Raw genomic sequence first — 15,335 nt, 5'->3', positions numbered from 1 at the left:
TTGTGTGTTGGACGAGAATTCGCTTAGAACTACAAAACTACAAACATGACAGAAGTGCAAGTCCCACGGTTAAGGGGTTTAGATAAAGGGGTTTGAGTGAATAATATGTGATTGAATAATAATGAGTATCTTACCTGATGAAAAGATATTTATTCAATTGTATCCACATTTTATTTCATGGACAACAGCATTGTGAACTTAGATACGTTTGTAAAGATACGTTTGGTAATTAACTTTTAAATGTATCTTTATTGAATATTGCAAACACATGCGGAGAGTTAGGCATACTCCTATTACGTCCTGTCCCAAATGTAACATTTCATATGCACTTTCGGTCTTGTGGGCTTACAATGGCTGCCGTGTGTCCGTTAAAGCATGAAGACCGTAGGGTGTCCCATTTGAATTTTAGGTTTCACAAACACCCCTTTTGCAGTCGATATGCGCTCTCGATGCACACTTTTGCCGAGCCTGCACAGAAGCGAGCTCCCGACAGTCAAAGTGGCATTATGTTTCGAAAGTGCGGACTCGTAGGAAGACCGTAAGTGTTTAGCGTGTCATTTGGGACAGGGCATTACTAATGAATGGGAGAAACACAATATGCACAATATGGCAGAATACGTCCCGACTTCCAAGTAAAAGAGCCAATTGCGTATTGGTAAAGTCATTGCGTCACTGCAGCTGCCATTAGAAGCTCCTGTTACCATATAAACCTGAGACTCGAGTTTGCGACTGCACATGCGCATTGGCTCGTCTGAAAAATGCTATTTGAGCATAAGAAACAACATTTATGGGACAGTTCATGTCAGATTTTGTTGCTGATTTGAAATGTTATTTAATTGTGAGTTCGGCAAGCATTTTTTGAGATTTCAGGATTCCCCCATTTAAATAGATCTTGGATGCCTAAAATAGCTGCCTGGAGGTGTTGAAAATATGGCCACTGAGTGAGCACACTTTCCTTGAAAGGGACTTTGGAAAGACCCACAACTGGCAGATCTTCTGCTTCTATATTTCTCTCAGAAATGGTAGGAAATTGAATTAAATTGAATGTGGAGAATTTTAACTGTGACAATATGATTGACTGGGCAGTTTAACCGGTGACAGGATGCACATAACTAAGCGACAGAGCTGTCCTTTAAAGACGCAATTATTGCAAAGTAGTTTGTCCCAAAGCTTGCCTACTATTCTTTTACACACTCAAAAATATGTACTTTTACATACTTTTAGGGCATAGTATAAGTAGACGAATTGGGACACAGCGCAACTAGCAATGGGAACAAAGGCAACAGGAGCTAAACACAGGAAGGAACATAAGAGTACACACATATAACTAACCTTTACACATATCACTCCATAGTCAAAAGAAAAAAAATACTGAATAAAAGTATTAAACACTGAAAAATATATATATATATTTTTTTGTATTTTGACATGCATAATGGTCTCATTGTATGACCATTAAGCACATTGTCCTGAATTCTCATTAATGTAATGTATCATTACATTTAAAAAATTTTGTAATTCCCATTATTCATCATGGTGATTAATTTGCATTAGATTCTCTTTACTGTAATACTGTAGAAGTATTATTTTTAATTCATTAGTGTAAACAAATTACTATGATACATTATATTTGTACTTAAATCAGCAGATATGAAAGACAGTACAACCAATAATAATATGATGTATATACTTTACAATTTAAATAATTTATCATTATTTCTTTTGAATTTCAGTAATGAGAATTATGTTTTATTGTCATTACAATAATTGCAAAAAGTGGACATTAGGGGAAAATGTGCTTAATTGTCATAATAATCTATTAATACTGCAAGAACTTAATGGTCCTAAAATAGCTTTTTATGTTCTTCAAGCTAAAATTATTTATGAAAAATGTGAAATATGACTTGGGAATGTTCCTGACAGGATTTGTGAGATTCACATAAAAAGAAAATAACAACATATCAAAGATGCAGAATATGAAAATGCCATCAAGTTTAAAAAAATTATTTTAGGTTGAAATGTGCATATGATTTAGGGCTAATATTGTGTCATCCAAAAGAAGGCTAAAAATCTCTTCAGTCAGATGCATTTTCACAGTGTACTGGTCAGCTCTGTAGTCTAGCCAAGTTCTCTCCTCATTATGAAGTTCTTGAATCTAGAAGTAAATAATAACAAAATGTGTCATTTTCAGTTGTAATTCAAATCAACACTAATTTCATAAGCAAGCATATTACTATAGGAGTGTCTTTACACACACCAGTATAAAGTCCACTCTGTCTCTCTTGGCATACCAGTATTTGCACAGTTTTTGGAGCATCTCTGTCATCTGCTGTTCACTTCGCTCTAAATTCAGAATTTTCTGTATCTCCTTTCTCACTGCAGCCTGTAAATAACACGATTAACACAATGCAAATGTTCAAATATACTGTGCTTAAAAGCAAAGATATATATATATATATACATAGATGCCTCATTAACAGCTGTTTCTATGGACTGCTATACGCAAGTCGTCCGCCATATTGGAATGGTCAAAGCCGGTCCGTGAAAAATCGAGAGGCTGTGCAATGTTTTGTCATCTTGGAAAACACATTGATTTTTACTGTAAGTGACAACAGAATCTGAAGTGTTGACCATTCCAAGATGGCGGACGCATCAACATGTTTGGAGTGGTCGAATGTGGCATCGATGTATACATATCTATGCTTAGAAGTACCTTCAAATAACTCAACTGGAATATTATTGAGTAGTTCATACAGCTGATTGCAAATCATTTTACCTTTAAAAATGTGACTGAAATTGTACTTGATTGAAGAGTTGATATTGCAGATTGATCATCTATATTCTGGGCAGGTTTTGTCCTTAACAGATCACCCAAAATCTTATGCAGTACATCAGATGTCAACTGAAAGATCACCTACAGTGTAAAATGAAAAAGGTTTAGATGAGAGTTGCTTCTCTCATTCATTTAGCATTTGTATAGTTGTTTGTTATACATATATAGACTAACCTTTCGATAATGTTTGCGGCTGTCATTTAATAGATAGCTTGGTGTTTCACAAAGGTCAAGAGCGTCTTCATTTGCGTGGCTGCACAGAATTTCCACTGCAGCATCTACTAATCTGTACACGATACTGTCTTCATGGGGCAACACCTTTATCTTTGATGGTGTGTTGGGTTGGGCCTGATGCCATTGCTCCAAGACACATGGCATAAAATAACCATCTTCACTTTTTCTGATATCCTGAATATCAAAGAGTGAGAAGGTCAGAAATAGTTTGATTTTTTTAATGCAAATTTCATACATCTACAGATATTTTATCCTTTGTTAAAACATTTCAAGGCTGTTTTGGCAACTTACAGCATCTGTAGATTGACTGTCATGCAATGATTTAATTCTTTGTCGTCCTTCTGGTTCATCCACATGATGCCTGTTTTGCGCATTATGATGGAGCTCAAAGTCAGGCTGCAAAATACAGGTGTTTAGTGATATAAACAATTGCCATTCTGCTATGATAAACAGGAATAAGCTTGTGAAAGCAATAGTATACCCAAAAATGAAAATTCTGTCATCATTTATTCATTCTCATATCTTTCCAAACATGCATTACTTTATTTCTTCTGCAAAACACAAGAATGTTGATCTTTTCCATACAATGAAATCACACAGAGCTGTCAAGCTCCATTAAGGACAAAAAGCACTGATAAAGTAGTATACTTATATATTCTATGTTCCACGTTTTCTGAAGACTCTAAAGTTCCAAATAAGCTTTGTGTGAGCTTTTCCAAAAAAGCTTTGTGTGAGCATTTCCAAAAAAGTGCAGATGTTACAGTAGTTCCCTTTCAGTAGACTCCCTTTCCGTAATCGGACGCACCGACTGATTGGGATCACGCTTAGGGAGCCTGTCATCTTCAAGTGTTGTTAAAACGAGCCAATGCACATTGGCGTGCGTTACAGCATGCTGAAGCAGATCTCGTGGATGACTCATGTTTCCACTTCGCGAATATGAACATCTCGGTGTTGAGATCAAGACTCGCCTTCGTTCACGAAGGTGGAGTCCCCACTCCCATGCCCCGCGCTAGTCTTTCTTCTGGGCCAACTTCCCAGAAGAAGGCTGGAGTGCCGCATAGGTTGGGTGATCTGAGGATTACAGTAAGGAGTAATCTGCCTGGCAAAGCCCCGTGGATCCCTCACTCCTCTTTCACACCGCAACTGGTGGAGTTCCCCGAGGAATGCTCTGATCCCTCTGTACTGGACCTGTTTGATTCGGGGCCCCTCCAGAGGACAGGATGTCCATCACAGCATCGGAGGGAGTGCTGGGCTCTGGAGATGATGACTCGGCTCCACTGCCTCCCTCTGGGGGATCAGCGCTGCCCGAGCCAGATCCAGAGATGGCAGCTATGCTGAAAAGGGCCGCAGAGGCGGTAGGGCTCGTCTGGAATCCTCCACCATGTGGCAAACCATCTCGGTTGGATGATTGGTTTCTTTGGGCGGGCCGGGCTGGTTCTCAGCCTGCCGCCCCAGTACCTTTCTTTCCTGAAGTGCATGAGGAGCTTACTAGGTTGTGGACGGCACCTTTCTCTGCCAGAAACCGGCTTAGTAGTTCTTCCCCCCTCACTACCGACCGACCTCGCCCTCCAGGGCACGAAGGTTGCAGCTCGCGCGATGTCCACCTTAGTGGTCCAGGAACGCCATCTCTGGCTCAACCTGGCAGACATGAGGGATGCGGACAAGATTCGATTCCTGGACTCCCCCAAATCACAGGTTGGGCTATTCGGCGATGCGGTGGAGAACTTCGCCCAACAGTTCTCTGCTGCCCAGAAGCAGACCCACCCATCCGCCCAGGGCAGTTCCTCCGCCTGACGTCGCCGAGGACGTCCGTCTACCGCCGCCTCTGCTCCCCCTGAGCCACCGCAGCAGCCTCCACCCAGGCCTCAGCATGGAACCGGCCACAGACAGGGCACCCAGCCCGCTCCAGGCGCTGCCAAGCCAGGTGGCAAGCGTCAGCGCAAGCGCTCCTGAGCAGGCCACTCAGGTATGGAGGATAGAGCTCTTGGAGATGGTCATCAATCCACTCCCTCCCCCCGGTGGTGCTTATCTCGACAGCCCCTTCCTGACCCATTCCTCTGAGACATCTCAGGGAGGGGGCACCGTTGGCACCCACGCCAGACCTCTGGAAAACTCCATGTCTCGATGCGGAGGTTCAGGTCTCTACCTCAAAATTATTGTAGATTCCTTCACTTCTGCGAGAGCACCCTCTAAAAAAGTGAGGCTTGCTTACAACCTGAAGTGGAACATCGTTGAATGGTGTTATTCTCACCAAGAAGACCCCCAAAGGTGTTCAACCACTTCTATCCTTTCTTTCCTGCAAGATAGGTCAAAGCGAGGGCTGTCTCCCTCCACCCTCAAAATGTATGTTGCCTTTATAATAAAGCACATCATGATGCAGTGGATCCAAATCCGTGGAAGCACGACTTGATCGTCAGGTTCCTGAGGGGAGCAAGGAGACTGAATCTGCCTTGCGCCCCCTCTATACCTTCTTGGGACTTATCTCTGGTGCTACTGCACTCAGAGACCTCCTCTCGAGTCATTATCCTAGTTAAAAATCCTAGTTAAAATCCTGTTTTTAAAGAAACAGTTCTCCTTCTTGCTTGCCTCTATCAAGAAGGTAGGGGACCTGCACGCATTTTCGGTCAACGAATCGTGCCTGGAATTCGGGCCGGCCAACTCTCATGATGTCCTGAGACCCCGGCCTGGATATGTGCCCAAGGTTCCCACCTCTCCCTTAAGATGGGACCAGGTGGTGAGCCTGCAAGCGCTGCCCCGGAGGAGGCAGACCCAGCCCTGGCTTTTCTCTGTTCCTTCAACTCCTTGCGGTTATAGCGGGACAGAATGCAAGCCTCACAATTTCAACCGTCTGTTACGGAGACCAGAAAAAGGGAAGGCTGTTTCCAAGCAGAGGCTGGCCTACTACATAGTGGCTCCCATCATCTTGGTGTGTTTACCCAAGGTGCACCGTGCCCACCTGGGTAGTAAGCCTCTCCTAAGAGTAAGTGTTGCTCCTACCAGGGCGTTGACATAGGGTGCCTCGCTGACAGATCTTTTAGAGCTGCGGGCTGGGCGACACCAGCACATTCGCTAGAAAAATAGCCTATATGTCGAGCGGGTTGCTTTCCGTGGACTCCCTTCACATGAAGCCAGCTTCACTGTTAGCCCGGTTCAAAGTGTCGGCTTGCGGCAAAGTGTGGTGTACTATGCTCAAGAAAAGTTTCTTATTATTATCAATGTTGAAAAGAGTTGTTTTGCTTAATATTTTTGTGGAAACAGTGATACATTTTTCTTTTTTTTTTTCTTTTTTGAAAATTCTAAATAACAGCATTTATTTGAAATATAAATTGGGATATTATAAATGTCTTTACTGTCACTTGCGATCAATTAAAACCACCCTTTCTGAATTAAAAGTGAACTTCTTTTTAAAAAAAATCTTACTGACCACAAATTTTTTAACAATAGTGTACATGCTTTCACTGTATATAAAAGAGCAGCACAAACTATCATCTAAACATATTCTCTTGTGTTCCACAGAAGAAAGAAAGGTAACACTTTATTTTAATGTTTTCTTGTTACACATGTTACATCTATTTACTGTAGTAATAACTTTAAATTAGGCATAATTACATGCAACTAACCCTAAACCAACCCCTAATCCTATCCTAACCCTACAGTAAATACATGTACTTAATTAATATTACTCAGTACTTAAATGTATAATTACACTGTAAAAGGGACACATTAAAATAAAGTGTAACCGAGAGAAATTCATATGGGTTTGGAATGACATGAAGGTGAGTAAATGTTGCCAGAATTTTCATTTTTGAGTAAACTGTCCCTTTAAATTCTTGGTGTTACTTACTCTTGGTGAGGGCATTTCAGAGGGATGTGAAAGATTTCTCGCGCCATCAGACATGTCTTCCTGAGGTTCTTTTTGTTGTGTGCATGTGGTGATTGTAAGTATGGTTTCATCTCTAGGAGGACAATGATTATAAGTATGTCCTCTTTGTCTATCTGCCCATGATGTGGCTATCTGTTGTTTATCTCTCTTTGCACTAGGAGGTTCCTCATCTGAGAAGGGATCTTCATCCACCCCAGTCTCTACATCACTACTATGTTCTCTGTGTATATGGGCAATGTCCTCAGCTCTGACCAGGACACCGTGACTTTTGTCACAGCTAAAGTACTTCACACCTCTAAAAGTTCCATTGTGGTTTCCATTCGGGTTGTCCAAAGCCACACCAGCCCAAAAATCATTCGCAAATGCTGTGAGGCCTTTATATTTCAGCACACCCGGTCTGGAGTTACACACAATAACTCTGTCTCCAATCTGAAAGTAGGACAATGGATCTGAGATTTCATTTCTCACATCTTCAGGAAGTGAGCTAGTGTAATCCGAACAGTCATTTTCCTCAGCATCCTCACATAGAGCTCCATTACTATCATCGTTTACCTCCTTTTCCCTCAGACTGTTAGAGCCTAGACTTAGAGACTCTCTTCTTTTCAGAGAAAGGTCCACAGGGAGAGGAGGGATGTTTTCACTGTTAATGGAGAGATCTTCGACAGAATCAGGTGGAGCTGGAAGTTCCTCCTCACTGGTCCATGTAATAATCTCAAAGGCAGGAGGGGGAGGAGGACAACCATAGCTGTCAAGATCTGATGTGGCTCCTCCTTTAGCAGACGAAAGAAGTTCTGCACTTCCGTAAGACAAAACCTCATCGACAGGAGAGAGAATTTCTGACAAGGTAGACTCTACAGTCATTTGTCTTTTGTAATGTGGCAGTGTACAGCGTCCTTCCTGTTTATTGTTCACATAAAGCTGAGAATCTTCTGGTACCATAGTGTACTTTTCTGAAAAAACCAAAGAGCAACTACTTGCTTGGGCAGCCTCAGTCTTCTCCTCATCGAGACAGTCCCTCTCTTCCTCAGACCAAGCAAGTGCTTCACTATGAAATGAAATTGCCTCTGACTTCTCATCTATCTCAGACAGACTGACATCACAAGATGGACTATCCTCAGCCTTTCTTATTTCCGCACTTGCTGCTTCCAGAATCAAGTTTTCAGTAAGTGGATTGTCTGTGACAGTCTCATTTGTACACACCTGTGTTTTTTGTTCAGGAAGCTCATGGTCTGCATTGGTTTTATTAGTTTTGGAGTATGAAATAGATGACTTCCATTGGCCCCCTGCATCCTGGTCACATATATTGTGGTTATTGTTAAACACCAGCACACTGTGCAGTCTCTGATTGTTCTGTACATTTAGAGCTGTGGTATCTGGTGTTGCACTGCCATGGACCATGCTTGTCATCTTTATGTCCTCTTGCTCACTGGACTTAAGATGGCTCTTCTCCAATTGGAAATCATCTTTTTTGTCTGGATGGGGCTCACGGTTGAGTGTGAAATGCTGAATTTTTAATACTGGCTTCATTGGCACTACAGCTGGATGTTGTGGTCTTTCTCTCTTGGGTGTGCAGGTGTCCTCATAAAACCCTTGTGCCTTCTTCTGCGTGTCTTGTTCTGAAAGCAACTATAAATGGTTATAATTCAAATGATTTTCCATAAATGTATCTAATGAATATTAGGTGTTTTTTTTCCCAAATCTTTAAATAAGTCTGGAGATATTGATCTCAACAATGGCAACACATGCAATATTACTGCAAAATGTAAACTTTCAATCAACTATAAATACCCCACTAAAAACGTTTCACATAGTCCTAGAAATTAAATTTGTCCTGAGTTGAGCCTAGCCGCAAAGCATGCTGGATAACCAGCAGTGCCATAATAAGGCTGCATCCAAAATTGCATATTCTCTTGAGTAGGTAATTGTTTTGAATTACTTCACGACTGCTAAAAAAGTATGTTCTGTAGTATGAATGTGTGTAGTATGAATGTAGTCTGGAAGTACTACATTCGTCATGTTGTCATTATCATTTGACATATTAGCATCAGTTATGTCGCTTCACTGCCATTCACAAATCCTCTCCCGTGGCTTCATGGGATCGTAAAGTGTCCATCATATGCACACTTCAGAATCTTGCTGGAAGAACTAAGTCATCCGGGTACTTTTTGCTTACTCTTTTATGAGTACTGTGAATTTGGACATTCTTCTTCTTTTGTCACATACTGTTTTTCGCCTACTATATAGTAGTGAAGTATGCAATTTTAGATGCAGCCTTTCAGGTTATTGTGTCATCAGTAACTAAAGTGTTCACAGTACCAAAGTGTAAGTGAAAAATTAGGAAGACTGCAGTTCACTTACTCTAAAATTTTTACTTTTAAATTAGGCTTTCCTCTTTGCATTTGACTGTGAATATAGCATTATAAAAAACTTTTTCTAGTTCCCATGGGATGTTCTGTAAAATTGAGTTAGCAACAGTAACCAATGAGGGCTTCAATTTTTCTGAGAATTTTAGTTATCAGATAAACATAGCCATTATGTTAAGACAGTGTCTTAAAGGGATAGTTCACTTTGAAATAAAATTTTGGTATGTTTTAGCTTACCTCAAGGACATCCAAGATGTAGGTGTCTTTGTTTCCGAAATAGTTTCAATTTTGATATTTTTAGGTCAAACCGTTCTTGTCTGTCAGTCATATAATGCAGGTCAATGGTCACCACCTCAAAGAGCATGCACAGAGAAGTCCAAATTAAACAATTCCCCATCGTAAGTACACATTGATGGCCTAAGACACGAAACGAGCGGTTTGTGTGAGAAAACGAACAGTATTTATATCGTTTTTACCTCTTGTACACAACAATGAGTGACGTACACGCACAAGAGATCACTTCCGGTGATTGCGCAGACTAAGCCAGAACACGCGCACACGTCTCACACACCAGGAAGCGCGCACGCCCTCAGATCACTTGGACGTGGTTGTGTAAGAAGTAAAAACGATATAAATACTGTTCGTTTTCTCACACAAACCGCTCGTTTCGTGTCTTAGGCCATCAATGTGTACTTACAATGGGGAATTGTTTAATTTGGACATCTCTGTGCATGCTCTTTGAGGTGGTGACCATAGACCTGCATTATATGACTGACAGACAAGAACGGTTTGACCTAAAAATATCAAAATTGAAACTACTGCAGAAACAAAGACACCTACATCTTGGATGCCCTTGAGGTAAGCTAAAACATACCAAAATTTAATTTCAAAGTGAACTATCCCTTTAAGATCAAGTATGGCCCACTAGCAGTTAGTTAAGGGGCAGTCAATCTTTCTTTTTGGCATTAAATAAGGACAATCTATGTTTTTTTGTAACTGACTTAAAGTTATGAATTGTCTTAAAGGAAGAAAAAAAAAAAGTGATTACTAACATTTTTATGCAGCCAGCCATTTATTTTATTCTAAAAGGATTACTCCTTGATCCCATTAGAATTGGTTCTGTTTTTCTGACCATTTTTGACAGTATAACTGTTTTCCATTTTTGCAATGTTTATGTGCAGTCATATGCTATAAAAGCCACAGTAAATCTGAATGGGTATCAAGTCATTCTGCTAACAGTATGAGTCAGCAGAAACTAAACCTACTGTAATCAGCACACAACGAAACTGCAGTCAATAACAGAAAGGCATATATCAATGAGATAGACTGTGAAATAGTAAAATCAAACTGTATGAAGTCTGACTGCTTTGTTTGACTGCCTGAAATGAAGACAAAGCCTGATGATTAAATGTTCCCTTCTAGGAGTGGCCATAACAGTCACTATGTGTTCATGAAAGCTTCAAAGTCCGAAAAACACAGAACCCTACCCACCATTGACTTCAGATCCTGATTTCAAAGCCTTCACGGATTCACACAGACATGAAGTGCTTCCACCTTCCGTCTTGGCAATTCTTTCAGGACTGATAAGGTGAAGAGGGGCCTGGTTCTGTCGGCTGTACCTGTGAGAGGGACTGGCAGGAGGATTGTTCGATTCTACAACTTGCAGAATATCCTGCTCGGCTGGGACAAATTCCACTTGGTTCCTCTTCTTTCCTAAAGTCCACACTTCATCTGACGACAACAGCCTCCTCAAACCTGCCTTACTTAACAAGCTGAAGGAAAACAAGCAAAGTTTGCACTCATATTTGGTCTCAAATCTAAGGCCTCATCCTTTAACATTTTGCTATAATTTTACAATAGATATTATGAACTAACAATATTGAACAATGAACAATTTTTTATAATTTGTTTAATAATTTATTAATCTAGATTAGAGTAGAGCTAGTAGAGGTTGCAGTCTTTGGCCTCCTTGTTAGAGCGCCTGACTCTCATGCCGGAGACCTGGGTACAAGGCCCACACAGAGCAGAGTGAGTAGGACCCAGGTGGAGGGGGTTACATTGGTGCAGTGACCCTGATGGGAGTGAGGTTTTGGGGGGTGAGTGTAATGGAGGCCAGCTAGTAGTCGCTGTGCGAGTAAACCTCACTCCACTGATCTCAATAGGCGCTCTAGCGACTGATGCTAGAGGCTGCAGTGTTTAGCCTCCTTGTCAGAGCACCTGACTCTCACACCGGAGACCGGGGTTTGAGGCCCGCACAGAATGGGGCGAGTAAGACCCAGGTGGAGGAGTTACATTGGTGCCGTGACCCAGATTGGAGTGAAGTTTAGAGGGGTGAGTGTAACAGAGGCCAGCTAGTAGTCGCTGTGCGAGTAACCTCACTCTACTGATCTCAAGAGTGGAGACTGGAGACCTGGGTTCGAGGCCTGCACAGAGCGGGGTGAGCAGAATAAATAAAACAAAGCTTACTGGAGTTGGTTTTACAAGAAAATATTATTTCTACTTCAAAAATGTCATGTTTAATTGTGTTACTTGCCATTTCTTTGTATTTAATTGTCAAATTTGCTGAAATTTCTGAGTGAAAATTGTTTCTACACCAATTTTTTTCTTTTTTTACTTTTTTACATTTTTTGTACCTAATGAACTGATGTTAATTAATTTAACTTTATTGCATGTTTAATACGTTTTACTCTTCTAATTATAATAACACATTTTTCTTTATCCCATGTGAAAGAAAACATGTCTTCCCAAATATAATGATATCTAATTTAATCTTTTTTTGCAATTTTGTGCAATTAAATTTAGCATGGTCTGCAGCTTTCAAGCATCAAACAGAAGACTTAGTCTATTTTCATTGTAATTGCTTGGAAAAAGTAAATAATGTACTTAAATAAGTACTACTGCTTTAAGTCCATGTTATATATCTTACACACAACTAATGCCTACTCATGCAAACAGAAGGAAAGTGAAAGAGTGAGAATCAGAAAGAGAGACAAATGCCATCCACCTACCCTGACCTGTTCATGACTGGCATACTGCCATCACAAAGGGGCTCAGTCACGAGCAAGCAGCTAGAGGAACAGTAGCCTGTCCTCCTTCAGGTCCCCCGAGAGACGCTTCTGCCACTCCCCAAATATCGTGTCTACTCGCAGTTGCAGTCGAGCCACGGGCTGAGAGAGCAGTCATCCTGCATCTCTAGTCTGCAGCTATGCCCTCTTTTTATTCTCGTTAACTTCCTCCTGCTTGCCTCTCTCTCTCTCTCTCTCTCTCTCTCTCTCTCTCTCTCTCTCTCATTCAATAACTCTCTCCTCCAATCCAGCCTCCCCCTCCTCAATCTCTAGCTCAGTCTGTCTCCACTCTATCTCTGCGACTTCCTTCCATCTCTCTCTCTTCAAGGGTAATTACTCTGAGTGGTGCATGTAACCAAGACAGACACAGTAAATGCTGTAGATAACAAGCTTATGATATGCACACACTTCTGCCATGTCTCCTCCTCTGCTGTGTGTCATGCAGGATTTGCTAGACAGTAAGTGGTGCACTGCAGCATTTCCTCTTGAGCTGGTACCCTACATAAATGTGTTGGCACTGCATGCCTCTGCTTACTGTATATGGAACTAAAATCCCACTGCTTCTCTGTGTAGGTTTATGATAATAAATGATGGAATAATAGTGATCACACTTGCCTCCCTTCCTCTCTGGGTGCTTTATCTGTGCTTCTAGCATCTGGCTTAATCCCAGGCTGCATAACACTCTCTTCCTCCTGCAAAACATCAGCATAAAAATCAGTACCTCTAAATGTAGCATCTGAGCATTATGGGTAAAATGGTTTTGCACTCCTGTTTAATCCATCACATTATTGCTGTAACAGCACTGGGAACTGTAGCATTTTTAAACTTTGTTAAGGTCAACATGAAATCAAAATTGACAATTTAGTTGTTGTTGTTTTATTTTTATTATTATTATTATTTTACCATGAACATTTAATTGGTGCAAGGAAATAATAATAATAATAATATAAAAATAAAAAAAACATTTATTTCAACCCATTCTAAATCCCAAGGTGTCAAAAACTGAAGCATGGCGCCCCTCTGCGTCCCTCTATGGACGAATTGGGAAGTCCATTGCTTTCAATGGGAAACCTGTGGCATCAACAACAGATGCGAATTTTATCAGTAGTAAATCGAGTTGAAGAAGTCTCATTCCGAACACATCGCGATATTTGGCATCAGTTCACGTGTGCCAGATGTTGGTAAGTAGTCGAAAGTATGCTGTCCTTATGTTTGTTATAATGTCTTTTCTGTTTGTCGATATTAATCAGATTATCTCCCTCATGTTCAGTCACTGCATTATATCTGTCATTCCACGGAGGATTTGCATTTCATTGCTTTCTTTCATTGCTTTTAAACAATGCCTGTCACGTGATGTGCTATAGACCTTCAATCAGTTAATCATATTCATATCAGGTTCAAAGTAGTACAATTAGTTCCAAAGTGGTATTTGTAGTAGAAGCACAGTAAAAACCAAACTTACCATGCTTTTACCACATTATTGGTACTTTTAATGTGATATTTGTTGTAAACGCACAGTTTACACACACACTTACCATGCTTTTACCAGGATGTTTTGAGTGATTGGTTGAAATGCGGTTGCCTTTAAATGTGTTAGGTTAGGGTAGGTTTTGTTAAATTAGATTTTGTTATGCGGCTCCTCCTAAGTTGTTCAAAGTAGTTTTTAATGCATTGCTACATGGTTGTCACATGGTTGTTTGGGGTGGTGTTGACGTGTTTGGCAAGGCTTTCTGAGAGCTTGTTAGCTTGTTGCTGTGCAGTTGCTGGTTTTTCATGCATTGATATGTGGTCGATAGGATGTTTTGAGTGATTAGTTGATATGCGGTTGCCTTTAAACCTGTTAGGTTAGGGTAGGTTAGGGTCCCTCACACGGTTTGCAGCTTGACGTGCTGTGAGGGCTTGTGTGCATCAGTGATACTGAGAGCTACACCACTGGTACTTCACAACTACTGGTAGGGTTACCCATAGTGGACTGGTCTCAGCTGAGGTGCCAGACGGAGACAAACCACCTTTTGGACAGAAGAGGATTGGCCTGATGTTCTTGGCAGAAGATCAGAGTCTTGTGACAACGGCAACAACACCAGAATTACCTGTATGGAAGAAACGTATATATATACGTTACGTATATACGTAATATGTGGAAGCCATCGATGGATCGATGAAAGCAACTATACCAACATAATGAGAAAACACAGAATGGTTTAATATTGGTAAAGGTGTACGACAAGGCTGCATTCCTTCTTCAGCACTCTTTTATTTATTTTTTTAGAATTTTACATTTTACAAAAGAGCAAAAGAAAAAATAAATTTAGAAAAACTCAGTGACAACAGAAACAACAATATAAAGGGGGGGGGGGGGGGGGGGGAGAGAAGAAAAAAAAGGTTAAATTAAAAACTAAGCACAACCAGGGCATATGCAGTTTCAGTAATGAGGCACAAGCAAAAATTCAGTAGGGCAGAGCAGACAGCATACAGTGCCCTACATTACTGACTCAGTGTTAAACTGGGTAAGATGATCCAGAAATGGTTGTCATATACTGTAAAATGTATCAAGGTTACCCATAATTCCATACCGCACTCTCTCCATGTGGAGTATTCCAGTGAGGTAAGTCAACCAGGTCTTGAACTGAGGAACAGTATCTGATTTCCAGAGTCTTAGAATGATGCTCTTAGGCAATAATCATTCCATAAATAATAGTGCTTTGTACAGAGACATTATGGTATGACAAAGAAACAGAATATCCAAATAATGCAATCTCTGGATCAGGGTTAAACACAAAACCACATGTCAGAGAACCACTTAAATAAGTTACACCAAAACTCATAAAGTTTAGGGCATGTCCAAAAGAGATGGGTAAGAGAGCCCTCTGCAGATTTACACCGGTCACATGTAGGAGAAATGGTGGGGGAAATTCTATGTAATTTAGATTTTGAATAGTACAATCTATGCATCACCT

The 15,335-nt window shown here is 40.8% G+C and overlaps 1 protein-coding gene across 5 annotated transcripts; it reads right to left on the bottom strand.

Moving 5' to 3' along the window:
• Positions 1 to 1,993: 1,993 nt before the first annotated feature.
• LOC307159499 (uncharacterized protein) lies at positions 1,994 to 12,515 on the bottom strand. Of its 5 annotated transcripts, none has more exons than XM_079872906.1 (8): positions 12,322 to 12,515; positions 10,805 to 11,085; positions 6,912 to 8,566; positions 3,359 to 3,463; positions 3,008 to 3,241; positions 2,777 to 2,914; positions 2,258 to 2,383; positions 1,994 to 2,155 (listed from the first exon to the last, which is right to left on the bottom strand). In XM_079872906.1, the coding sequence occupies exons 1-8, from the start codon at positions 12,342 to 12,344 to the stop codon at positions 2,009 to 2,011; spliced, it is 2,709 nt and encodes a 902-aa protein (XP_079729032.1). In that variant the 5' UTR covers positions 12,345 to 12,515; the 3' UTR covers positions 1,994 to 2,008. The 5 variants fall into 5 exon arrangements, with proteins under 5 accessions (XP_079729032.1, XP_079729036.1, XP_079729035.1 ...); XM_079872907.1 differs by having other exon boundaries at positions 2,087 to 2,155; positions 2,292 to 2,383; XM_079872910.1 differs by lacking the exon at positions 10,805 to 11,085 and having other exon boundaries at positions 12,322 to 12,357.
• Between the last annotated feature and the right edge of the window lie 2,820 nt (positions 12,516 to 15,335).

This window comes from Squalius cephalus (assembly GCF_949319135.1).
Source record: "Squalius cephalus genome assembly, chromosome: 5".
Lineage (NCBI taxonomy): Eukaryota > Metazoa > Chordata > Actinopteri > Cypriniformes > Leuciscidae > Squalius > Squalius cephalus.
This window is presented reverse-complemented; position numbering and strand designations above follow the sequence as displayed.

What these genes read in the sequence shown, in the direction of transcription:
- LOC307159499 (XM_079872906.1), bottom strand. Translation starts at nt 12,344, where the DNA reads ATGCCAGTCATGAACAGGTCAGG. An exon ending in CCAGTCATGAACAGGTCAGG is followed by an intron (nt 11,086 to 12,321) that starts GTAGGTGGATGG and finishes GTTTTCCTTCAG; the next exon opens with CTTGTTAAGTAAGGCAGGTT. An exon ending in TTTCAGTCACATTTTTAAAG is followed by an intron (nt 2,384 to 2,776) that starts GTAAAATGATTT and finishes TGTTATTTACAG; the next exon opens with GCTGCAGTGAGAAAGGAGAT.